The sequence below is a fragment of the Phyllostomus discolor genome, chromosome 1 (assembly GCF_004126475.2).
Source record: "Phyllostomus discolor isolate MPI-MPIP mPhyDis1 chromosome 1, mPhyDis1.pri.v3, whole genome shotgun sequence".
NCBI lineage: Eukaryota > Metazoa > Chordata > Mammalia > Chiroptera > Phyllostomidae > Phyllostomus > Phyllostomus discolor.
This window is the reverse complement of record NC_040903.2, coordinates 174194844-174219977: the sequence shown is the minus strand read 5'-3', so window position 1 is coordinate 174219977 and position 25134 is coordinate 174194844. Positions and strand designations below refer to the sequence as shown.

At 53.6% G+C, this 25134-nt stretch overlaps 1 protein-coding gene and 1 pseudogene across 1 annotated transcript; both read left to right on the top strand.

Annotated features, from left to right (window-relative positions):
- Positions 1-12909: 12909 nt before the first annotated feature.
- LOC114492196 lies at positions 12910-14073 on the top strand (annotated as a pseudogene).
- A 2821-nt stretch (positions 14074-16894) lies between these two features.
- Positions 16895-24908, top strand: PIF1 (PIF1 5'-to-3' DNA helicase). The gene is made up of 14 exons (XM_036009151.1): positions 16895-16978; positions 17608-18163; positions 19038-19170; positions 19256-19381; positions 19504-19657; positions 19749-19863; positions 19945-20051; positions 21265-21404; positions 21744-21850; positions 22600-22687; positions 22825-22970; positions 23827-24018; positions 24237-24659; positions 24707-24908. The coding sequence occupies exons 2-13, from the start codon at positions 17627-17629 to the stop codon at positions 24294-24296; spliced, it is 1905 nt and encodes a 634-aa protein (XP_035865044.1). The 5' UTR covers positions 16895-16978; positions 17608-17626; the 3' UTR covers positions 24297-24659; positions 24707-24908.
- The last annotated feature ends 226 nt before the right edge of the window (positions 24909-25134 follow it).

Here is a 25134-nt window from a genome sequence, read left to right as displayed (position 1 = left end):
TCAGGGTACATGCCTGGGTTGCAGGCCATGACCCCCAGCAACTGCACATTGATGTTTCTCTCTCTATCTCCCTCCCTTCCCTCTCTAAAAATGAATAAATAAAATCTTTAATATATATATATATATCTTTGGGTAAGGATTAAAAAAGAAACAAAGAAACAAAGCCCTGGTTGGTGTTGCTCAGTGGTTTGAGTGCCAGCCTGCAAACCAAAAGGTCGCTGGTTCGATTCCTAGCCAGGACACATGCCTGGGATGCAGGCCAGGTCCCCAGCTGGTGGCATGCAAGAGGCAACCAATTGATGTATCTCTTGCACATCAATGTTTCTCTCCCTCTCTTTTTCCCTCCCTTCCCCTCTCTAAACATAAATAAAATCTTAAAACATACACACAGAGCCTCTATGAAGCCCCTGCTTCTGCCCCCAAACAGGAGGCTCCTCTGCCCTCCTCCCCACCCCCAGCCCAGGACTTTGGGGCAGCCGCCCCACCTGAGGGCTCCGAGGACTCTGCCTTCGACCAGAGTCCTTCTCTAAGACATGGCAGCCACCCTGGGGCCCCTAGGCCAGCCACTGACATCTCATGCACATTGACTACCTGCTTGGGTGGCTGGGTGCCATGTGTATGCCTACTGGATGGGGTCAGAGTCGCCTCTGGTCCCACCTCCCCTTCCCGGCACTGTTCCACTGCACATAATGGGTGCTCAAGAAATATCTGAAATGAAAATAAAGATGCACCCAATCTGCTAACCACTTTGCTTCAGTGACTGGTACCCACAGCAGTAAGTGTGAAGTGGAAGGTGGAGCAGACGAGATCAAGAGCATGTCAGAATCTAGAGGACACAAGAAGGAAATTAGCACTAATTTTGACTACTTTATAATTTACATAAAGCTCAAAAAAGTAGCCCCAGTTAAACAACACATAGCTCTCCCCAGGGGATGCCCTGTGGCCACAGCTGCCTTTGGAAGGACAAGCCCAGGCGGATGGAGGTGTGGTGCGTTGTCAGGGGCTGGTCGGGCACAGCCTCCCTGCCTTCCCCCGGTTCTCACCGCGCTCCCCACCCCTCTGAACTACACACCCTGGCAGCCAGGAATCTGAGCTTTGAAGCCCAAGCCACACAGACCAGAGGCAGGTCACCTGGTCCCTCTAAGCCTCAGTTTCTTCGTCAGTGACACAAGGGCAGGGCTTTGTGTTTTGTTTGCTGCTACAGCCTCAGTGCCCAGACAATGTCTGGTACATGGCAGGTGCTCAATAAATGTTTGTTGCTGAATAAAGACATGGAGTACAAAGTGGTGCCTGGGACACCCTCAAGTTAGTACGTGGAGCTGTTATTATTGTCATTGTCATCACTGCCATTCCCTCTGACTCTCAGGGACCCTCTCGCCTGGTTCAGAATTGAGAACAAGGCCCTTTCTGGGCTTAGCTGCTGGGCATCAACACCCCAGGAGGTCCTTGGAATGTGAGGTACCCCTCAAGGTCTCTCCCTAACTTGTAGATGACAAGAAAAATGGGGAAGTGAGATGGTCCCAAATGGTCTTCCCAGATGGCAGAACGAGGAAGTGGAAGGCTCTCCTGCAGGCCAGCGTGAGCCACCCTGACCAGGAGAAGAGGGGGCGTCAGGGCCCTTTAGGAGAAGAGGGAGGCTCTCACGTCCTGTCATCTACCCACCTCCCCTTCCCACGCCACCAGAGACCCTGTGTCCGGCCCTGTGGGCTGTGTGACCCACAGGGGCTTCATCCTCCCAGGGCTGGAAGGGATGAGGTGGGAAACGAAAAGCCCCGCCCCCACATGGCACATATCACACCCTACTGTACTGTTGGCTGCGTCCTACGTCTGAAGTCCATAAGTCTGTCTCAAATTAGGCAGCAGGGACGCTGCTGCCTGGATGTCCCGCCTCTGAGCTCCAAGCTCCCCTCCTGCTTTTGAGGGGCCCACCCGTTACCCCATGGATCTCACACCCGTTTCTACACCCTTTCTGCTTGTGACCTCCCCTGCCTGGCTCACCCACTGGACATGTGAAAACTTCCTGCCAGCTGGAAGCTCCCAGGTTGCAGAGCTGGAAACTTGTGCCTTGACCACTGTCCCCTCTGGGTGTAGTAGAGCGGTGCCCAGTGAAAACCATGGCTGGATTAGCTAGAGCCACCAGCCCCGGGCCCTAGGGATGGGTGGGGCCAGGATGGGGCCGAGGAGAGAAGGTACTTTGGGATGGGGCAGTGACAAGTGCGGGCCAGAGGCAGGAACCAAGGCCCAGGGAAGGGTCTCCTTATCAGGAGTCAGCCACGGCAACAGCCACCTGAAGGGTGACCTGGCTGGAGGTCCTGCTGGCCGATGCCCTTCACCCAGCTCCTCTCCCTGCCCCTCACAATGTCTCCCACCAGGGGGCCTGGCTGTGCCCCAGTAAGTTTTAATAAGTGGCCCCTCCCCTTGGCAGGGCTCACAGGGGAGGTTTTGTCCTGTTCGGCTTACTTTGTCCGCCTCCTCTCCTCTTGTTGACCAGCTGACCACTGTTCCTGTTTCGCCCTCTCCTCTCCCATCCATCCCCTCAGGCCCTCCTCTGCCCACTGTGGGCAGCTTCTGAGGCACCCCAGACACAAGCCTGGCTTTCCCTTGGCCTGAGGTGAGAAGGTCTCTGGGTCATTTATTAAAGAGAAAAAGAGGCCAGTCACCCTGCCCCGGGCATGGAAGGCAGTAAGTCGGCGGAAAGCCACACACGGGCCACGGAAGAGGGACAGAGGGCAGCTGAAGAAAACCTGTTGGCACCTCACATCGCAGAAAGCTTGTGATGTCGAGCTGCAGCTACACCCAGCCATGCTCTGACCAGACTCTGCCAGTAGCCCACCACGTCAGGGCCCTGCGATGGGGCAATCAGGGAGGAAGCATGGGCTCTGCCCTAGGGGAACTTCCAGTCTGCTGGGGGCAACATGGGGCCCGCTGGGAGGGACAGAGCGCCTGCCCGGAGGGATGCCTGGCCCTAGCTTTCTAGTGGGATAAGTAAGGGCCTGGGGTTAGTTCGGGAAGCCCTTGCAGAAGGCAGGGTTACGAAGAGGGAAGGAGACATACACCTTGGCCCCAAGAGAAGGAGAGACACAAAGGCTATCAAAGATCCTACACTTTCAACTCCTTCACTCTAGAATGAGAAAGTACAGCCCAGAAAGGCTGAGATTAGCTGAAGATAACAAAGCCAGTCCTGGGCCTGGACACTGCCTGCTGCCTCTCTCTAGACGGGAAAGGGTGACTGAGCAGCCTGGAGCCACTGGAGGCCAGACCAGGAGCACACATGACTAAGAGGACAGGGGTTGGACCTCAGGGCAGAGACAGGAGAGCCTGAGTCCAGCGTTTTCAACCGGACTCCGGGGTCAAGAATGCCTCACACTGATCTTTGCTGTTCCCTCTGCACATATGATGGCATTTCTGGACCACCCGCCCCCCTCACGTTATAGATGGGGAAACAAGGCCTTGAGAACACAGACAGATGCCCAGTGCCCAGGCCTGCACTTCTTCCCCAAGACTCAGCCTGACAGGGTCCACCACCCACTGCACAGAGGAAACCACTGAGGCTGAGGGGTCCTGGCACCAGAGTGGCTGGGGCATGGGGAGGAAGCCCAAAGCTGGGGGGAGGGCTGGGAGCCACATGGGAGTGAGATGATGAGGCCAGCCCAGGGCCATGAGGGAAAGCAGGTGCCTGTGATCTAAGGGGGTTTTAGAGAAACAAAGATGGGACGCTGAGACCTAAAGACACAAGGGGGCCCTGGCTGGTGTGGCCTGCAAAGCAAAGGGTCGCCGCCAGTTCAATTCCCCATCAGGGCACCTGCCTGGATTGCATGCCAGGTCCCCAGTTGTGGCGCGTGTGAGAGACAACCACACATTGGTGTTTCTCTTCCTCTCTTTCTCCCTTCCTCCTCCTCTCTCTAGAAATAAATAAATAAAATCTTTAAAAAAGAAAGAAAGAAAGAAACAAGGGGGAGTGAGTAGGAGAAGAAATGGGAGGAAAAGAGTTTGGGGTGTCAAAGCAGGGCTGTAGGGACCAGGGAGTCCCTGGCAGGGTGGGGAGGGGGTAAGCAAGCCCTTAGATAACCCAGCTGTGCGGGAGTTTTTGGTGCAGTCAGTAAATGGCAAAGTTAGAAACTCAGAACCAGAGGGAGTGCAGGGCTGGGCGGGGCAAGAGACGTGCCATGGGCCCAGGAGAACTTCCCTTATTGGGGCCAGAGCAGATCAGAAGATGGAGTAATCCTGTCCCACATCCCCTGGGAGAAGGGGAGAGGGCACATCCAGACAGCCCAGCCCTCCTAATAGGGGCCTGGGGCAGGGGAGGGTAGCCCCATCTCTGTCAGCAAGAAACCGAAGCAAATTATAGTGGACTGACTTTACCTCTTACTTCCACCCACTCGGAGAGAAGGGGCCAGAAGTACACTGTCAGGAGGACCTCGGGAGGAGGCCCTCAGGCCCTGTATGTCATAGAAGAGGAAACACAAGCTGAGAGGGGAAGTGACTTATCTACCATCCCACAGAAAGGCAGGGCCTGGCCTGGAGGGAACCCTGACACCCTAGCTGCCCCTGAGCCATAGCCTCAGGAAGTAGGGAAATGGGCACCGACAGGGACACAGGCAGCCCCGGGTGGCCAGGGCTGCCCCAAGAGGGAAGGCTTCATCTCTCTTCCCCATCCACACAGGCACAGACATGCATACCCTTCCCCTTGTCTGGGAGGGACAGAAGCTGACACCCCCTCGGAGGACAAGAAGCAAAGTCCTCTAGACTCAGCAGGCCCCTCCTCTAATTTATTCATTCCACAGGCAAACATTAAGTGCTTGCATTGTGCTTGGATGATGGGGCTACTGGGAAAACTGAGTTTGCAAGTAAAAGGCAAGAGTCACAGAGTGCCTGACCCCACCCCAGACCAAAAGGGTCCTGAGGGGGAAGAGAGAGGCTCAAAGAGGCACTGCTGGTCCAGCTGCCCACCTTCTTCCCCGTGGTAGCCCTCCCAGGGGTGCGGGTGGAAGGCAAGGGCTAGGATCAGCCTCCACTAGGCCAGCTCTATGGTAGACCCGGGGTAGGGTACAGGAGACTCACAGGGTTCATACAGGGGAGAAAAAAGCAACTCTCCTGTCCTCTGGCCACCAGATAGGGCCTCCAGATTCCTTCAGAAAGGTACTCCAGGACCCAAAGACCGCCTCCCCCCATCATCACCACACACACACCCAACACAATACAGTCTGTCCCCTCAAAATCCAACCTGGGTGGCAAGGAGAGTCAGCGGTAACCAGGGTTTGAGCCCAGCACCCTAGGCCACTTTCAGCAGAGCCTCAGTCTCCCCGTCAGTCCAATGGGAACAATAACATGCCCAAAGTTGGTGAGAGAAGCCAAAAGAGATTATGAAGGAGGATGGGTCGCAAAAGAGTACTGGACGCGATCCCTACCCCCACCCCTGCCTACCCTGCCTAGTCTCTGCCTCGGTGGGGAGTGGAGGGTTGGGGGAGGTGTGCTGGTGTCCCGAGACCCGCGAGAGAGGGGCTGGCTGGAACAAGGGCCTGAGCCCTGGACCCCAACGGCGGTAGGCGGCTCCAAGACCCCCGCCCAGGCCCCCCGCTTGGCCGACCCTCACCTCCTCCTCCATGGCGAGTCCGCTGAGGTCCAGCCGATCGGCCGCTCCGCCGCTCACTCCCAGCGCCGCGCGAGCTCCGCCAGCTCCATCCACGCCCGCCGGGCGGCGGCTCTCAGCGTTCTGTCCCGCGGGCCGCCGGGGGCCCAAGAAACTTCGGGGGGGCGGGGCCAGGGGCGGGGAGAGGCTTCCGGGGGCCTAGGGGCGGGGCCTGAGGAGGGAATAGCGGGGCGGGAGGCCGGAGTTGGGACTGGAAGCCGCGGGGGGGGGGGAGGTAGGGGCGGGGGCGGGGTCGAGGCTAGTGGAGGAGCTGGGCGGGGCCCGGAGGGGGTCTGGGGACTGGGAACCCGAGCTGGAGGATGAGGGAGGGACAGCGCGGAGAGAGGTTTCCCCGACCCGCTGAGGGAGAGGGACGGGGAGGGCAGACGGGGTGTGGGGGATCCGGAGGGGAGCAGGGGAGGGGGTTTCCGGCCAGAGGCGGAGGAGAGGGTAGCGGGCGGGGCCCAGGGCGGGGTCGGGTGGGGCAGGAGCTAACTCCCGGAGCGCTGTCGGTTTCTGCCTTTGAGGTCTCCTGACCCGAGTGGCCTGGGGTTGCCAGACCCGGCCAAGCCGATCTGAGCGGCCCAGAGATGAGGACACCGAGAGGCCCCTCTTATTTCCTCCCCGACCCCAGGGCAGTGGCGACGACCTGGTTCTCTTCTCCCTGGAACCTCCTGGCAGGGCCGGGCCTGGAACTTGAGTCCCATCCGAAGAGTAATATAACCGGAAGACCTGGCGCTGAAGAGCTGGGCTCCAGAGTCCCTCTGGGGGAGGGATTTTCTCCTGGCTCTCAGGGTTCCCCAAACGCAGTGTTCTCCAACCTTTGTTGAGCGTTGCTGAGAACTGTACCCCTCTCTCAATCCAATATCTGAGGGCCACCCCCATCCAGTGGTAATCTGACAGCCTTGACAGCCTTGATAGGGAGTGAAACGTAGGGACCAGCAGGGAATTGTGTTCTTTATACCTTGCACCCTTATTTTACATTTAGAGAAACAGAGAAAGAAAGTGACTGGTGGCTCCATCCCATTCTCCAGCACCGTCTCTCCCCACCCCCACCTCTTTCCCCTTAGCTCTCAGGTCAACCCTACCCCCACCCACCCCCCATCCCCACCCCCCACCCCGTGTCTCAGAAGGAAGAGTTAAGAGCCTGCGGAATCAATGATGATCTCCTTCGGCTCTGGCTGTCATAGCAGCTGCCGTCCTAGTTGATTGAGCTCGCCTTTCATTACAGTCTGATGACTCTCAGGCTCCCAACCATTTACAGCCTTACTTGGAAAAGAGCAGGACCAAGGGAGAAAAGATAGGAGCACACTTTCCCCTCAAGCCTGGGCCTGGGCTTCTTTATCTAAAGGGATGGAGAATCCTAGCTGGTGTGGCTCAGTGGATTGAGTACTGGCCTGCCATCGGAAGGGTTGCTCTTTCCATTCCCCATCAGCGTATATACCTGGGTTGTAGTCCAGGTCCTGATTGGGGGCGTGCAAGAGGCAACCCCATGTCGATGTTTTTCTCACTCTTTCTCCCTCTTTTTCCCTCTCTCTAGAAATTAAAAAAAAAAACTTTACAAAAAATAAAATAAAGGGCCAGTCAGGGCACATGCCTGGGTTGCAGGCCACGGCCCCCAGCAACCGCACATTGCTGTTTCTCTCTCTCTTTCTCCCTCCCTTCCCTCTCTAAAAATAAAATAAAATCTTTAAAAAATAAATAAAATAAAATAAAATAAAGGGATAATGAAAATACAGCCTAGAGAGCTGAGAAAAGCAGTACATGTGGCAAGCTGTGGCAGCCGCCACATGGTTTTATTCCCTCAGTCTGCAGAGCTGCGCAGCTGTTGTGCCCCATACCTGAGGACTCAGAAAACCCTATATCTGAAAAATCAGAGTCCCCCTGTAGGAGAGCAAATACCCTGAAGAGTCGGTGTCGTTGCACAGAAGCAGCTCAAGGCAGGGGTGGAGATGAGGTGGGTTTTGCTATCCAGCCAGCTCTGCCACCTCAAAGAATGAGCCACTGATAACCACTTTGGCCTCAGTTCCCCCATCCAGCCCAGGCTGGCCCTCTGGTTGTTGCCTCCAGACCATGCATTCATACAACACAAATATTTTGTTTGCCTTGTGTGCTTGTCGGGCCCGCACTAATAGCTGGGAGATAATGACAGGACCCAGGTCCCTGTCCTCCATCAGGAGAAAAAGGCATGTAAACATATAAGAAAATGTATGTGTTAAATGTGAGGGTAAATGAGGAGAGGAAGGACACCAAAATCAGGACAAAGGGGCAGGACAGCTATTCTAGGCAGAGGGGACAGTGTGCATCATCGAGGTTTACCACAGTGTGGGGGAGGGGGTATGTGTGTAGGGAGGCCAGGCTGGAGAAGTAGACAAAGCTCAAGGGTAAGGGGAAGTCATAGGAAGTTTTGGGCTGTGAAAGTGAAGAAGTCTGTTTTGCATGTGCACCATATATAATCAACAAAGTTTACTGAGTGCTCTATAAGTGGGGTATTTTCCAGTCCTTGCTGGCATTTATCTATTCACTGAAAAGAATTTAGGGACCCTCTCTTACCTGTTCACTATTCTAAACTCTTCACATGTGTCTCATTTAATCATCACACAAGTAGGTACCCATCCATGAAATAAACTGTTAACCTCATTTTACAAGAATCCAAGACTCGGACCTATTTAAGGTCACTTGACTGGTGAGTGGTGGTCCAAGGATTGAAACCTCACTTGACTGCAAAGTCTGTGCTTTCTAAGTAACCTGTTCTGGCAGCATCGTGTGACCAGGCCAGACAGGACCCAGGCCCTGTCTTGGAGAGCTGACGAGCCAGTAGGAGGGTCCTGAGAAGGGCTCTGATGAAGGAGTTCACTATGTGTGGTGATAACTGGTTCCCAGAGGGAGGGGCTAGAGTGACTTGTATTCTAGTGGGGTTATTGGAGGGAGGGAGGGGGAACAGAAAGAGTTCAGGAAAAGGGAACATCTCACAAAAATGAGAACTTGTAAAACATCTCAACTTGTTAGGGGAAGTGTAGGCAGATTTGTGTGGTCATGCATGTGGTGGCAGTGGAGAGTTTGGAAAGATGCCATCCTGGAGGCAGCAGGAGCTAGAACACTTAGGACTTTGAGTGCTGCCCAAAGGGATTTGAGATTCCTCCTGCAAGTAGCAGGGGGCCACCACAGCACAGAAGCAGGGCATGACACTACTTTCCTGACTTCTGTGTGAACAATGGTAACAGGGCAAGACAGAGAGGCCCATCAGGTAGGAGATAGTTACAGAAATCCAGGTTGGAAATAATGAAGCCTGAACCAGGCCAGTGGTTATGAGGATGGGAGGGACAGATTCAAGAGATAGTAAGAAATAGAGGGATCGAGACTTACAAAGAATGGCTTCATTACTCAGTGATTTGCCCATTCAACAAATGTCTGTTGAGAGCCTGCCGTGTCTCAGGCACTGTTCTCAACACAGAGCACAAAGCCATAAACCTGACAGGCAGGATCTCGGCCCTCCTGAAGCTGGGAGAGATAATAGGCAAATAAACAAATACACATAACAACAGAATGTGGTAAGTTCTCTGAGGGAAATAAGCAGGGTAATAAAACAGTAACTGGGGAGCCCATTTTAGCTATAATGTGTGTGACGGGGCGGGGGGGGCCTTTCTGCAGAATGGATATTTCAGCCGATACCTAAAGATGAGAGACAGGTAGGGTGAATGGGGGAGTTCTTTCATGCAGAGGAGAGAGCAAGTGCAAAACCCTGGCATAGGAAAGGGCTTTGGTGTTCAAGGAACGTCAAGGAGGCTGACGTGACCAGGGCATGGTAAGGGAGAAAGTGGTAAACTTTCTCATGGTGAGAGGAAGAGAGGGAGTCAGCCCCAGGCCATTTGTAAGGACTGTGGATTCTATTATAAGAGGAATAGCCGAGGGAAGCATAGAGGGCTTTTAACTGGAGCAACAGTAAAATGATTTACATGTTTGAAAAGATCCCACCTGCTGCTGTTTGAAAAAAGGGTTGTAAGGGGCCAGAGTAGAAGCCAGGAACCCAGTGAGATTAGGAGACTATAGCCATGATCCAGGGGGAGATGACAGGCTGCTAGTTCCAGGGAACGGGGTGAAGATGGAGTCAAGTGAATAGATCCAAAATGCATTTTGGAGGCAGAAACAGGTTTTACTGATGGGTTGGATATGGTAGGTGAAAAAGAAATCAAAGATATGATGCAGGTTTTTAACTTGAGCCAAAACCAGTGATTGCCATTTACCAAGGTGATGAAGAGAGGAGAGAACAGGTTTATTTGGTATTGGAGAAAGAGATTAAAAGCTCTGTTCTGGAGAAGGTGAGTTTGACATGCCACTAGACACCTTTGTGGAGATATCAGGAGGACGAATGGAAATATAATATGGAGTTCGGGAAAGAAGAGCAGACTGGAGATACGATACTGGGAATCAGCATGTAGTTTGTAGTTAAACCATGAGATTGGAACAGATGGGGAAAAAAAGGATAAAGTCCTCCTACACTGAGAGGTCTGATTGAGAAAAAGGAGAAAAAGTGGTTAGCAAAGGAGACCTAAAGGAAGCAGCCAATATGCAGAAAGAAACAAGGGGGAGTGTGTTATGGAAGAAAGGATTTTAAGGAAGGAGGATCAACAAACAGTACCAGAGTTCGATAAAATAAGTGCCCGCTGCCCAATAAGTGCCCGCTGCCCAATAATGAAGTCGTGCTCTGGGAGGTGGAAGACCTTCCAGCTGCTCTACAAGACTGTCCTTGTAAGCTCAGGGCGGTAAAGGCGGGAGGGCAAAAGTTTGGAGAAAAAGGGCCATAAGATAGAGGGGAGGAGCACTTTTGAGTATCAAATGAGATAACACGGAAAATGCATTCTGTACACCTCCCAGTCCTGTTAATATCATTGTTGTTTTCGCTAATGAGCTGGGGATGGGACAGAGACCACCGGTGGGAGAGAATAGGTAATACAGAAGGAAGCAACTCGAGAGAAGGAAATTGCATAATGAAGAAAATCCCGTTCCTCCTGAGAGCTTGCATCAAAACCAGGTTTCGGGTTAGGCGAAGAGATCCGGGAGCAGTGTGGCAGTTCACGCCGAACTGACCCCACGAAGACAGCAGCGAGCAGAGTACCAGGCGGATGCCGAGGCTGCCCGCAGCCAGGGCAGGAAGTCCGGCCCCAGACAGGAGGATTTCCTCTGGCTCCGCCTCCTTCCTCCACCGACCAATCAGGACTCAGATGAGCGGCCGCGCTGGGGCGGGGACGGGGACGGGGCCTGGGGACCGTTAATTCACCGCGAGCAGGCATCAGTTCTTTATTCCATTCCTCCCCCTACATGGACTCACTGGAGCTGCTCTTACAAAAACCTGGATGGGCGTATAATCAATTTTTAAAAAGCTCTGTATGTTTCATATGAAACTAAATATACACCTTTTCTATGACCTAGCAATTTCTTACCTAGGCATATATTTAAAAGGAGCATAAAGCCACAGAAAGCCCAAATAACCATTAATAGGAAAACGGATAAACTAGCATGTCTACACAATGGAACCCTATTCAGTAATAAAAAGGAACCACCAAATGCTATACACAGCAGCATGGATGAATCTCAAAATTATTATGCTGAACAAAAGAAACCTGTACACACAAAACTACATCTTGTATAATTCCATTTATAAGAAGTTCTAGAACAAGCTAAAATAACCTATGGTGCAAAAAAAATCAGAGCAGGGGTTGCCTGCGGACTGAGGGTAGGGGTTGACTGCAAAGGGGCATAAAGGAATCTTCTTGATTAAGGTAATGTTCTTAGAACTTCGCGCAGTGGAGGAAATACCCTGTGTCTGTGCTGCCCAATAGGATAGCCATGAGCCATGTGTGGCTACTGAACACTTCAAGTGTGGCCTGGGTACATGAAAACTGCTTTTTAATTTTTATTATTTTTTTAAAGATTTTATTTATTTATTTTTACACAGAGGGGAGGGAGAGAGAAAGGGAGGAAACCAGCAATGTGTGGGTGCCTCTTGTTCGCCCCCTACTGGGGACCTGGCCCACAACACAGGCATGTACCTTGCCTGGGAAACCAACCTCAGACCCTTTAGTTCACAGGCTAGCACTCAAGAAAACTGCGTTTTTTAATTTCAGTTAATTTTAATTACTTTAATGGCTAGTGGCTGCCTTATTGAACAGCACAGTTTCATATCCTGGTAAAGGTTTGAGCCTCAGAGACATATTCATCTGTAAAAACTCCTCTCACGAAAGCCTAAGATTTATGCATTTCACTGTATATAAAGTTTACATTTAAAAAAGCATAAACTCTAATTAATGCTATGGATGTTGAAGTGTTTAGACATAAAATATACTATTGCCTACAACTTTGAAATGCATAACGAAAAATGGATTGATGAATTGAGGAATGGCTAAATTGATAATGTATGGTAAAACAAATACAACAAAATATTAATTGTAGAATCCTGGTGGTAGATATATGGGTGTTCACTGTAAAAGTCTTTCAACCTTTCTGTGAATGTTGGAATGTTTTCAGAATAAAATGTTAGGGGCACAAGGGGCTGAGAGGAGAAAGGATTGGGAAGGTGTTGTCTACGTGGGTACAAAGCTTCTGTTGAAATGATGAAATTTTTCTGGAAATAGATAGTAGTGATGGTTACTTAATGGCAATTCATTGTAAACTTAAAATAGTCAAAATGAAGCCCTGGCTGGCGTAGCTCAGTGGATTGAGCTCGGGCTGCAAACCAAAGCATCGCAGATTTGATTCCCAGTCAGGGCACATGCCTGGGTTGCGGGCCACAGCCCCCAGCAACCACACATTAATGTTTCTCTCTCTCTCTATCTCCCTCCCTTCCCTCTCTAAAAATAAATAAATAAAATCTTAAAAAATAGTCAAAATGGTAAATTTTTTGTTATATATCTTTTACAACTTGAAAAAAAGTTTGAGAGCCAAAAGAAAAAAAAAGTGTTGGGGGAAAATCCATGTGACAGTTTCTGTGCCTTCTCTAGAGGCAGTCTGGGGTACGGGCAGAGAGCAGGGGGAATGGACACGCTGTGGAAGTAAGCATGCTAGGCCAGTTTGGAGGAGAAGGTAGAGGGAAGAGAACACCTCCTGGAAACTGAGAGATTTTGGTTCACAATCCCGAATGTTTCACTTTCTAGTTGTATAACTGTACTTGTCTCATTCTCTCCAACATGGCTCAGCGACTGTGCAACATCTCAGAGGTGGTGCAGAGCCTGCTGCTCTCCACCCCTCCCCCCCCACCCAGGCCACACCAGGGATGTTGCTGCTACTCCTGGGCCGTGCTTATATTCCATGGACAATGAAAATAACTGGTTCTACTCCCTGTCCACCCTGTTGTCCAAGGAGGAGACCAGCAACCTCTACAAGAAGATCCAGTTCCACAATGTGAAGCCTGAGTGTCTGGATGCCTACACCAGCCTGATGGAGGCTCTGTTGCCCAAGCTGCACCTGGATGAGGACCACCTCTGCTGGCTGGGGGGCAAATGGGACACATGGTACAGGGAGTAGGACCAGGCATTCTGACACATTCTGAGAATATCTGTGGCAATCTCAGGTGGCTACCCAGCCCTCGTAGATTGCATGAACAAGCTCAAAATCAAGAAGTACCTGGAATCTCGAAAGGAGCAGAACCAGATGCTGCTGACCAGGAGAAACCAGATGCTCCTTGAGCTCAGCTTCTGGAAGGAGCCACGGCCAAGAGCAGGCCCCAATATCTCTGAGCTGAGGACACACAAGCTTAATCCAGGAACCATGATCACGTGCAGGAACGACTGGGCTGGGCTATCAAGTACTGGCAGGAGAATCAGGAGGCAGTGGGCAGCTTCTTCTCACAGATAGGAGGGCTCTACATTATGCACCATCTCCGGGCCCAGACAGATCTGCACTCTTGGAGGGAGACTAGAAATGCTGTCTGGAGGAGCAGGGGCCAGGAAAAAATGTCTACTACACAGTCCCCTTGGTGCAACACATGGAGTCTTGGGTCGTGATCCCTTTGAAGATCTCGCCTCTCCAGTGATGCTGCTGCCAGATCCCCCTTCTTCCACTTCTCCCTCAGGGCAGGGGAGCTCCCAGTCCTACTGTCTTGGCATTCTCTTGGATCTTGGAGGACTGTGGGGACCAGTGTTCAGCTCAGACAACAGGGAGCTTAAAGATGACAGGGTTCTGGAGAAATACGAGCTCTTCCCAGACCCTTTCTACCTTCTCTCTCCACTCCTTCACCAGTGCGGGAAGCAGCTTTTAATTTCTCTGAATGAAGAACTTTGTAAATGTCTTCTCACATTTCTCCATAAGATTCCTCATCTCAAGGCTGCCAATCCCCCATTATCAGCATGAAAATCCTCAGTTTAGTTGCACAAAAGGTAGTGTGTTCAGTGGTTAGAGGTAGGGTGGGAAGGGAAGAGGTCCAATCAGGCAGGCCAAGCTCTCAGGAATTCTCTGGTCTCCGCTGGGCCACCCACTTGGTGGACAGTCTGAACCAAGTCCCCCCTGCTAGGGAAAAGCCTAGAACTGCCTCAAGAAGTAAGGGGGAGACCCTCACGTTAGCAAAGTCAGCAGGAAGTCACCTATTCCACCCAGAAAGGCTGGGAAGGATCTGGGGTGGGAAACAGGATGGAACAGGAACAAGAACCTGGAACCAGGAGCCCAGAAGGCAGAACTTAGAATTCAGAACTTGGGTTTGACCTGCAGTTAGAATACAGAATGGGGAAAATAAAACCAGGGGAGAGACCACTTGAAGAGGGGTTCCTAATATAAAACAGTTGGAGAGAGGCTCATCTGTTTCTACATGAGGTTGAAAATTTGAATGTGTTGTTCCAGTCCTTCTGTGCAGGGAGATTCTCCTGCCTTTTATTTTCCTTCCTGCAGGCAAATGAGCAGGTCAGGGCCTGTGTTTCCCTCACTCTGCATCCCTTCTCTCCCTCTTCACATTCTATCAGCCCCACCCCCATTCTGCTGGGCAACCAGGTGTGTGGAGTGAGGTCAGTGACTTTGGGGGCTTCCTCAGTGATCCCCACACCTCATGAACCTCTGGGTAGCTTGACTCTGCCTTCCTTTCAGGAAAAGTTGTGCTGGAATTGCTGATGGAACCAATTAAATGTTTATTATTTAAAAACCCTGGCTGTTGTGGCTCAGTGGATTGAGCACTGGACTGCAAAGCAAAGGGCTGCCAGTTCAATCCCAGTCAGGGCACATGCCTGAGTTGCGGGCGAGGTCCCCAGTGGGGGCGCACAAGAGGCAACCATGCATTGGGGTTTCTCTCCCTCTCTTTCTCCCTCCTTTCCTCTCTCTGTAAAAATAGAGAAAGAAAGAAAGAGAGAAAGAAAGAAAGAAAGAAAGAAAGAAAGAAAGAAAGAAAGAAAGAAAGAAAGAAAGAAAAAAAGAGCCAAAACTTGAGTGCTGCATTAAAAAGAAACACATTTGTTTCTTATTGTACTACTTATTTGTTGCTACTGTATCAAACTACAACAAATTTAGTAGCTTAGAACAACACAGATTTATTATCTTGTAGTTCTGGAAGTTTGAAATGTGTCTTACTGAGTTAACATCAAGAACTCCATTCTTTTTTCTGGAGACCCTAGGGGGCAAACCCACTTCCTTGTCTTTTCCAGCTTCTAGAAACCTGTTTTCTCTGGCTTGGCTCAAGGCCTTTTCTTCCATCTTCAAAGCCAGCAGTAATATCTTCAAATCTCTCTCTTTCATCCTCCCCACCCCCTCTGCTTCCTTCATACGTCTCTGACTCTCCTGTCTCCTTCTTTCCCTTATAAGAACCCTTGTGATTCCATTGGGCCCACCCAGACAATCCAGGATAATCTCCCCATCTCAAGAACCTTAATTTATTACATCTGCAATGTCCCTTTTGCCATGTAAGGTAACATACTCACAAGTCCTGGGGATCAGGATGTGGACATGGGGAGCTGGCCTTTCTCTGCCTACTGCAGTGACTTTGAAATTTTATGCAACTTGCACTTATAAGTCAAGACTACACTGAAGAGGAAACATATTTCTCACAATTTTTTCCTAATAGTTTTATCGAGATATAATCCATATACCATACTTTACCCATTTAAAGCAAATAATTCAAATAGATTTTTCAGTAGTCCCAGAGTTGTTTTCAACTTTTCACCACATTTTCACCTTTTTCCCGTTTTTTGTTTTTTGTTTTTTTTTTTACATTTGTGGAAACAAAGGCTTGAGGCATTAAGGAAACTTGCTTAGGGTAACCTCTAATGGCAGGACTGGGGCATTGCAAGGGCCGTCAGGAGCTGAGATTCCACTCCAGGCTTGGACTCCCTTCTTTAAGACCAATCATCACCTGGGAGCGGCGCGGTGCAGTAGAGAAATACACAGGTGCTTCGGCCAGGTTAGACTTGGGTTCAAGGCTTTATTTCTGCTATCTACAAGCTATGCGATCTTTGGTAAACCTCTTGGAGCCTTGGTTTCCTTATTTCCAAAATGAGGACTATAAAAATAAATGAGGAGTCAGGGAGAGGGGACCAGACTCACCTGTAAGATCCCTCCCAGTTTTGTAATTCCAAGCATCAATGGCAGGGAGAGGAGGAATAATTAAAAATAAGTTCCCCAAGTATCCAAGGCAACAGAGGGATAGATAAGTATTCTCTGTAAACGAACTCAACGCTTCCCTGGCACAGGCCTCAGAGTTACTCACTGTTCGGCCTCAGCAGGGTGGGATAGACAATGCGTAAAACGACCCTTACAAAGGCAGAGAAGGGGTGGGAAGAGTTGAGGCCTTGGGGTGGTCTCCCCAGGAGTGGGCGATGATCCTGCCAGTGGAAACAGAGGTGGGAGGGATTGGTGAAAGCTCTTTCCCAAGGCCAAGTTCAGCCGCTGTGTAAGAGCTAGATGGGAGGGGGAATGATTAGGACGGATGGTTCTGAAAATAAATCTTCAGAGCCGAGTTGGGTGACACCACACCACGTGCGGCGCAGCTGCAGCCCCCACCCCCACCCCGGCTGTCTTCCGCCACGCCCACTTGTCCCCTGCGGTGGTGTGCTCGGCCACCACCGTAAGTCTCCTTCCTCCAGCGTGCGATTGGTACAGCCCAAGCTGGGTTGCGGAGCCGGGGCGGGGAGGGGGGGGGGGGGGACACGCCCCTGGCTCTGATTGGCTGAAAAATTTAAAGATCCGGCCACGGATAGGGTGATTTTCTACTGCTAGTATTTGAAAGTTTCTGGAGCCTGAGCAACGCCGGCAGGTCCGCTCTGTTCAGCTAGTTCTTCCGAGTACCAGCGCAAGTGAGTGTCTACCCGATCTCAGAGTTGGGAAGGAAGAGAACCCGCTTCTTTCCGGGGTCTCTGCCGGGAGGGTGCAAGCTAGAGGGTTAGTCGGAGGGAGCACACGCTCCAGGGCCGCAGGGTCCTCACCACGATTTCCCTAGCCGAATACTCTGCCCCTTCCCCACCTTGGTGATGGGAAGCGCCAGGGCTTCGGAATCACACTACCCAGGACTCCTGCCGGCCGTGTGGGCTCTCCCAGCCCGCTTCCACTTTTGCAAACGGGGAATAGCGAGACCCGCCCGGCTCCGTGTAAACCAGTGAACGTACTTGGAAGGCGATAACTACCTGTCAGCGCCCTTGCTCATGTCCTTACGAGCGATTCCCCTGCTTCCTGGGGAAAGGACTCTGAGTATCCCGTGCCCTCCCTGGGTCTCCTCGAAGCTGACTTCTTTTCTGTTCAGGGTCTCCCTTCTACTGCGGCCCTGGCCGGACAGCCGAGGCTCCTCCCCTCAAACCAAGGGGCATTTGACGCTGCCCATCCGCCGCTCTGGAAATTATTGTGCAGGACAGTAATTTCTAAGTGAATTTCTTGAGTTGGCCCCAGGATCCTTTATCCATCACTGTGACGTCTTGTGTTACCTGTGTGGCCTTGACCGGGCTCCGCCTCACGGCTCTATAACACCTGTTATGTCCTTGCGTCCCCGTTATCCCTGTGCTCCGATCCTTTTGCAGACTTGCAGAGGCGGTGGCGATGCTGTCGGACACTCTGGCAGCGGCAGCTGAATGTGAGGACTCGGAGTTGCGGTGCCGCGTGACTGTGGAAGAGCTGAGCCCCGGCGGCCAGCCGCGAAGGCGCAAGGCCCTACGCACCGCGGAGCTGAGCCTGGGTCGTAATGAGCGGCGCGAGCTGATGCTGCGGCTGCAGGCGCCCGGGCCCGCGGAGCGGCCTCGCTGCTTCCCCCTGCGCGCCACGCGCCTCTTCACACGCTTCGCCGCCTCCGGGCGCAGCGCGCTGCGGATCCCCGCGGACGGCGCTCCTGGGGCGGGCGCGGTGCAGTTGCTGCTCTCAGACTGCCCCCCAGACCGCCTGCGCCGCTTCCTCCGTACTCTGCGCCTCAAACTGGCTTCCGCCCCGGGTCCCGGGCCGCCCTCTGCCCGCACGCAGCTGCTTGGCCCGCGGTCCCGCGACTTCTTCACCATCAGCCCTGTGCAGCCGGAGGAGCTGCGACGCGCAGCAGCCACCCGGGGCCCAGACACCACGCTGGTGAAGCGGCCCACGAAGTCCCAGGTGGGGGCAGAGCCCCAACATCATGAGGACACGAAAGGGGAACACCTTGGGTGTGAGACTGGGTGTGCCACTAAGTTGGAAAAGACCAAGGAGACCCAAGTTCGGGGGGAACATGTTGTCTCAGAGGAGATGCCCACTGGACATCTGAGTATGACAGAGGTGTGGGAATTGGGCGGGTGTTTCTCATAGTGAAATCCCTGAGACTAGATAAGCCAGAATAGGGAAAGGGGGCCCAGGTCACATTCAAAGAGAAAGCAGAGAAGGAAGACCTGAAAAGGAGACTTCAAAAGAAAAGAATGTAGACCCCCTGGAAAAGAAGGCAAGCTTTGGGGCAAATGAAGTGGTCAGCAGTACCCAGGCAGCCAACAATTCCAAACAGATGGGGGTAGGGACAAAGTCTGGTGGTCTTGACAGCTTCTGAACTGGGGCAGATGAATTGCAGACCACTGGGGTTTGAGACTAAGCTGGTGAGGAGATGGATGGGGCCAGAAGGGGCCCTGGGTGGGCAAGCTTTTGATTGGGTGTTTCAAGATGAGAGATGTTTGTGGCAGGAAGAGAAGTGAGAAGGAAGGATGGGTGACAGGACCAGAAGAAGTAGGGAGCCCAGGGGAGGGCCCAGACCCACACAGTGGGGTCTTCATGGAGCCAGGAGTCAGAGGAGACCCAGGCTTGGTCCCTTCCTCAAGGAGAGACCTGGACTCCAGTTTTATTGGCAAGATCTCCGGGTGAACCAAGGCTGCCCAAGGGCTCCAAGGAAGGAAGCCAGCAGAGACACAAGGGCTACCAGGCCTAACATCACGCCTGGGCCAAGAAGGGTGGCAGCGGCAATGCCTAGAGAGAGGCAGGAGGCTCTGAGACAGTCCTGTCTCCCCAGGAAGGCCCAAGGTGGCCCCTGCCGGTAAAGAGGCTGAGCTTGCCCCCCACCAAACTACAGCTATCTGAGGAACAGGCGGCAGTGCTGAGGGTCGTCCTGAAAGGCCAGAGCATTTTCTTCACTGGAAGTGCAGGTTGTGGGGGACAGAGTGAGGGGGGCAGAGAATGGTGGTGGGGTAAGATGGAGGAGAGGTGGTCCTGACTTTGCCCTCTGCCCAGGGACAGGGAAGTCTTATCTGCTGAAGCGTATCCTGGGCTCACTGCCTCCCACAGGCACTGTGGCCACTGCCAGCACTGGGGTGGCAGCCTGCCACATTGGGGGCACCACCCTCCATGCCTTTGCAGGTAAGTGAGGGCCCCTGGGGCTGGAGCTGGGAGCAAGCCAGGCCTGTGGGAAGGGGGGAAGGGAAAGTCAGGTTTGAGACAGGACTGGGGTCTCTGCCCAGGCTGACTAATGTCGCTCACAGGCATCGGCTCGGGTCAGGCTCCCCTGGCCCAATGTGTGGCCCTGGCCCAGCGGCCAGGTGTGCGGCAGGGCTGGTTGAGCTGCCAGCGGCTGGTCATTGATGAGATCTCCATGGTGGAGGCGGACTTATTTGACAAGCTAGAGGCCGTGGCCAGGTCAGTATGTGCAGTGAGGGCTGGGGCCTGCTGGTTTCCCATGAGGAACCTGCCCACCCTCACCCCTAAAGCATGGCTTGCTTCTCTCCAGAGCTGTCCGGCAGCAGAATAAGCCATTCGGAGGCATCCAGCTCATCATCTGTGGCGACTTCCTACAGCTGCCACCTGTAACCAAGGGCTCCCAGCCCCCACAGTTCTGCTTCCAGGTGCCTACCACTCACCTTCCTGTCCTGCCTTCCCCCCAGAGGTCTGCTCTGCTCCTTGACACCCCCACCTACCCCCACCAGGCCAAGAGCTGGAGGAGGTGTGTCCCAGTGACCCTGGAGCTGACCAAGGTGTGGAGGCAGGCAGACCAGACCTTCATCTCTCTGCTGCAGGCTGTGAGGCTGGGCAGGTGGGCTCTGTAAACAGAGAAGGGGTCACAGATCAGCATCCAAGTGTGTGTCACAGAGGAGCATGTGGGCCCAGAGAAGGGGAAGAAATGCTTCCTGGGCCTGTAGGAGACGGTCACTCTGTGAACACCGAGACCCTGCCTCCCCCAGGGCTGGGTCCCCACCACCCACACAGGGACTGGCACAGAGTAGGCGTCAGGGAACTACGGGCAGATGGACACACAAGAGGAGCTCAGAGATGTCAATGCTCTTATTTCACAGATGCAGAAAACTGGGGTTCAAAGAGATGAAGAGACTTGCCCCATGTCACAGCTAGGAAGTGACTGAGCTGGGATTTAGACCTAGGTCTGAGTCTAAAACCCAGGCTCCTTCCACTCTTAAAGCCTGTGGGGTCACTTGGTGGGAGAGGAGAGGTTGATCCCAGCCCAGCTGGGACAAAAGGTTGAAATGCTATGACCACTCTAACATGGGAGTGGACAGGCCAGGAGGGCTGAGCCTTGAAAGCCAGGTCAGGTTGGGACGGGCCTGAGGAAAGAAGGTGGCAGTGAGCCGCGCTCTATGCCTGGGGACGGGAGGCAGGGAGGGAGGTGCACAGCTGGCACCAGCACACACGCGGGACAAGAGGAAGGCCGAGTAGCGAAGCAGGAGAGATGGGCCCAAGGTGTCCCCCATCCTCCCATGGGAGTTGCTGCTGCACCCAGGCTTCCCCGGGTGGAGGAAGGCTAGAGATGGGGGGAAATAGAAACACAGGTTTAATTTTTTTCCCCTAAGGCAGCAGGCTGGGGGCTAGAAGATTGTCCTCTAGAGGCTGATCTGACTAGGCTACTAGCATTACAGGTATCAACATCAGTGCCTGGTCTAGGTCCTCTGAGCCTCCAGACTGTGCACACTCAGCATGTCACATGTCGTGGGGAGCACTGGGGATGGGAAGATGTCTAGCTCCTTCCTGGGGGGCAGGCACAGGAAAGGGTACCCACACAAGACCACAGCCAAGCACCCCATATATCCCATGCTCGGTCCCCATGTACAGGGCCCAAGTGGGAAACAGACAAACTGGCCAGACTGGGGCCAGCCTAGGGCCAGCCAGTCTTGCACTGGTGACCCTTTCCCGTCCCCAGGCCTGACCCGTGGATGGCTGCTTGGGCCATACCACCCACGTGCCCTACCTTCCCTGGTGTTCAGGTGGGCTCTGCCCTAACAGTCCAGCCCCCACAGGTGCTCAGAGGAGGTGACCCGCCAGCTGAAGGCTACGGCCACCCACCAGGTGGGGCGAGACGGGATTGTGGCCACGAGGCTCTGTACCCACCAGGATGACGTGGCCCTTACCAATGAGAGGCGGCTGCAGGAACTGCCAGGTGAGCAGTGAGCCAAGGCTGGGTAAGACCAACTGGGAGGGGCTCTCAGGCAGGTAATGCCCCTCCCATGCAGCCTGGACCTTTGGGGTCATGTGGATATCTAGGCCCCAACCTCTGTGGCCATGAGGCCCTTACATTTGCAGAGGTAACTGATTTTGAGTGGTGTGATCTTGAAAGGGTCAAGATCACACAGCCAGTAAATGCTGGAAATGAGTCTTAAGTCCAGGTCTCTGATTCTAAAGCCCCAGGTAGGCCTAAGCTACCTCCCCCCACCCCCCGCCCTGGTCTGATATGTTTTTGGAAACTAAGCTGTTAGTGACTAGTAATCTCTTTTCCCAGGTAAGGTACACAGCTTTGAGGCCATGGACAGTGACCCTGAGCAAGCACGGACCCTGGATGTCCAGTGTCCCGTTAGCAAGCTCCTTCAGCTGAAGCTGGGGGCCCAGGTGAGTGGAAAGCAGGGCCTAGACCCTGGGAGCTTGGGCCTCCCCGACCTTTGCCCCTCTGCCCAGGCTGCTCCAAGCCAGAGCACCCAGCTGCGACCTCAGCAAACTCCCTTCCTCCTCTTCCCACCCACCTTCCTGTCTTCAGCTTTCCGCTGCCCTCCTGTTTCTCTGCCTGGAGCTCCAAGCAGTGTTGCTTTGGATAAGTCCCTTGCCCTTGCTGGAGCTTGGTTTTCTCATCTCTAAACCGGGGAGAGAAATATCTACCCCACACAGTTGTCCTCTGTACTATACCCTACAGTGTACGAGCCTTCCTTCTACCATGTTGGGGCTGGGCCAGAGGGGAGCCTTTCCTCGGGCTCTGAAGGGCAACCTAAGGGGGAAAGGCAGGCACTGTGTGGTTGGAAGAGGAATGGCAGCATCTGGGGGCTGTTCCTCAAGACTGTGGCCCACACACACACCTCACGAGAGATGTGGAAGTTTTCAAAGCCCTGACATCTGTTGCCTTATTGCTTTTTAACCGCTCCTGAGCAAATGCCTTTCCCCTTGACACGAGGGGAAACTGAGACCTGGGGAAATAAAGCATCTTGCTGCAGGGGGCACAGTTAGCTAAGGATTAGGACTCAGTGTCCCTCCATGGCGGGCCCAGCCTCCCAGAACCGCAGCAGCGACCGCAGCAGCAACCGCTGCCCCTGAGGCCAGGCATGGGTGTGGGGCAGCTCTCCGAGCCTCCCGTTCCCTCTCCCCTGCAGGTGATGCTGGTGAAGAACTTAGCGGTGTCCCGAGGCCTGGTGAATGGCGCCCGAGGGGTGGTAGTCGGGTTCGAGACGGAAGGGAGAGGTGAGTGATGGAGGTGCAGTCCTACTGTGTGGGGCAGGCCCCCCAGGTAAGTGTGAGAATGGAAAGGTGAGGCCTGCGCCTCACCTCTGAGCCCGGAAACGGGCCTGAAAAGTTGGACTTCTCCATGCCTCCCTCAGGGCTGCCCCAGGTGCGGTTTCTGTGTGGAGTCACCGAGATCATCCGTGCTGACCGCTGGATAGTGCAGGCCACTGGGGGCCAGCTCCTCAGCCGGCAGCAGCTGCCCCTCCAACTGGCCTGGGCGATATCCATCCACAAGAGCCAGGTGAGCAGCCAGTGTGGGGGATGGGTGCATGGCAGGGCCGAGGGGGTACAAAATAGGTCTGGGGCATGTTAAAGGGGGCCTTAAAGACTTTATGGGGGAGTTGAGCTTGCCCTGGATGAAAAGTTCCAGACCAGTTGTAGAATAAATCTTTTTTAGATTTTATTTATTTATTTATTTTTAGAGAGAGGGGAAGGGAGAGAGAAAGAGAGGGAGAGAACATTGATGTGAGAGAAAAACATTAATTGGCTGCCTCTAGCATACCCCCAACCAGAGACCTGGCCCGTAACCCAAGCAGGTGCTCTGAATGGGAATCGAACCAGTAACTTCTCAGTTCATAGGCCAGTGCTCAACCCACTGAGCCACACCAGCCAGAGTTAAACCTTTCTTTAGTGCATTTCCCATCCCACCTCTCTCCCTTTCCCCTCTGTCATCTCCTGCCCTGCCATTTTCTGAGCCACTACCAGATGTCAAATTTAGTACTTTAACAACTGTATGGGGTATAGATGAAATAATCACTCCTGTTTTTACAGAGGAGGAAATCGAGGCTCAGAGAGGTTAAGTAGCTTGTCCAAGGCCACACAGCTAGTGAGAGGCAGAGCCAGGATTCCTTTCCATGGCTGTCTGACCCAGGCCTGAGTTCTTCCTTTCACCCCATCCCCCTCTGTCATCCTGGCTCTGTCTCCTGGAGCCCCTCCTACTCAGATGCCCAGCCAGGGTCACCAGGGTCGCCTTGAGAATTTCTGGACTGGGTGAGGAAATCCAGGGGCAATAGCTGGGCTGGTGACATAAGGTCAGGCTCTTGGACACAAAAGACTTCAGGCAGAGCTGGCTCCACTGCTGTCTCTCCATCCCGCAGGGCATGTCCCTGGATTGCGTGGAGATCTCTCTGAGCCGTGTGTTTGCCAATGGCCAGGCCTATGTGGCCCTTTCCCGAGCCCGCAGCCTGCAGGGCCTGCGTGTTCTGGACTTTGACCCCACGGTGGTTCGCTGTGACCCCCGTGTCCTGCGCTTCTATGCCACCCTGAGGCGGAGCAGTGACCTTGGACTGGTAAGAGGGAGTTACCCAGCGGTGGGCCACATGGCTGTGGGCTGCCTAGGAGCTAGAACAGAGGAAAGGCCAAGAGACCCTGAGTAGGAAAGGCCAAGATGGAGCCTTCTCTGGCTCTGCTGGGGACAAGGGCAAGAGGAAGGAGATGCTGGCCCCCCAGGTTGTGGCCCTGAGGGACAGCAGGAGTCCGTGACTTGGGCTTTCTGGCTTCAATCTAGGAGTCCCCCAATGACGATGAGGCAGCCTCGGACCAGGAGAATGTGGACCCAAATCTTTGAGCCGCAGAGAGAAGACAAAGGATGCTCTCCCCCTCCTCTTGCTCCCTGGCCGGTCAGGGCACAGCAGAGGGAGGCTGTGCCCCTTTCTCCATTCACTGGGGCCTCTCAGCCTCCTGCAGGGGTCTGGGCATAGTGCTTGGCACCCATTTTCCCTCTGTGCCTCAGTTTCTCCCCTTGCCCTGGGTGAGCTGCTTCCAGGGTCAGGAGTAAACTTTTCTGTGCCGGTTGGGAGTGGGCCTCTGGTGGCGCCTGGTGTTAGAGCACAGAGCTGTCTGTGAGGGCTGGCTGCAGGCCCGCGGGCATGAATGCTGCCCCCTTCAGGCTGCAGACGGGAGAGGCGCTCCAGGGGCAGGAATAGGTCGTGTGGGTCCTGTGGGACTCCGGCGGAGAACAAGCCCCAAATCCAGAAGGGAACCTGAGGTGATTTCCCAGCCAGGCCCAGCCTAGCACAGCCAGGACAGACGCCTCCTGAGCTTGGCAACGTGAGAATACACACAGCAAACTGTGAGCCCGTGTTTAAGCTGCTTTTAGGGGGGAGAAACTGTGTAGGGATTGAAATGGATGTTCTCAGATTGTATTTATTTTGGGCAAATAAACATGTGAATTGTGTAAGGACTGTGAGTTGAGTCTTCTGCTCCCTTTAAGAAGGCCCCCCTCCCCGGGGCACTGGCTGTTGCCGGTCCCTGGCCCCCAGAGGCTAAGCCTGTGGCCCTGCCCCCAGCCCTGCCTATGCACCCAGGTGTTAACGCCCTGGTGGCTGAGCTCCCAGACCCTTCTGTGAGGTGTCCTTAATGTCCCTGGCTACCAGTATTTGGAAAGCCGAGTGACCTGAGGTGGA

Bases quoted from the DNA above. Each gene is read 5' to 3' on its own strand.
- PIF1 (XM_036009151.1), top strand. From the start codon at position 17,627: ATGCTGTCGGACACTCTGGCAGCGGCAGCTGAATGTGAGGACTCGGAG. The intron at 19,864-19,944 runs GTGCCTACCACT...TACCCCCACCAG, and splicing joins CCCCACAGTTCTGCTTCCAG to GCCAAGAGCTGGAGGAGGTG. The intron at 21,851-22,599 runs GTGAGTGGAAAG...TCTCCCCTGCAG, and splicing joins AGCTGAAGCTGGGGGCCCAG to GTGATGCTGGTGAAGAACTT.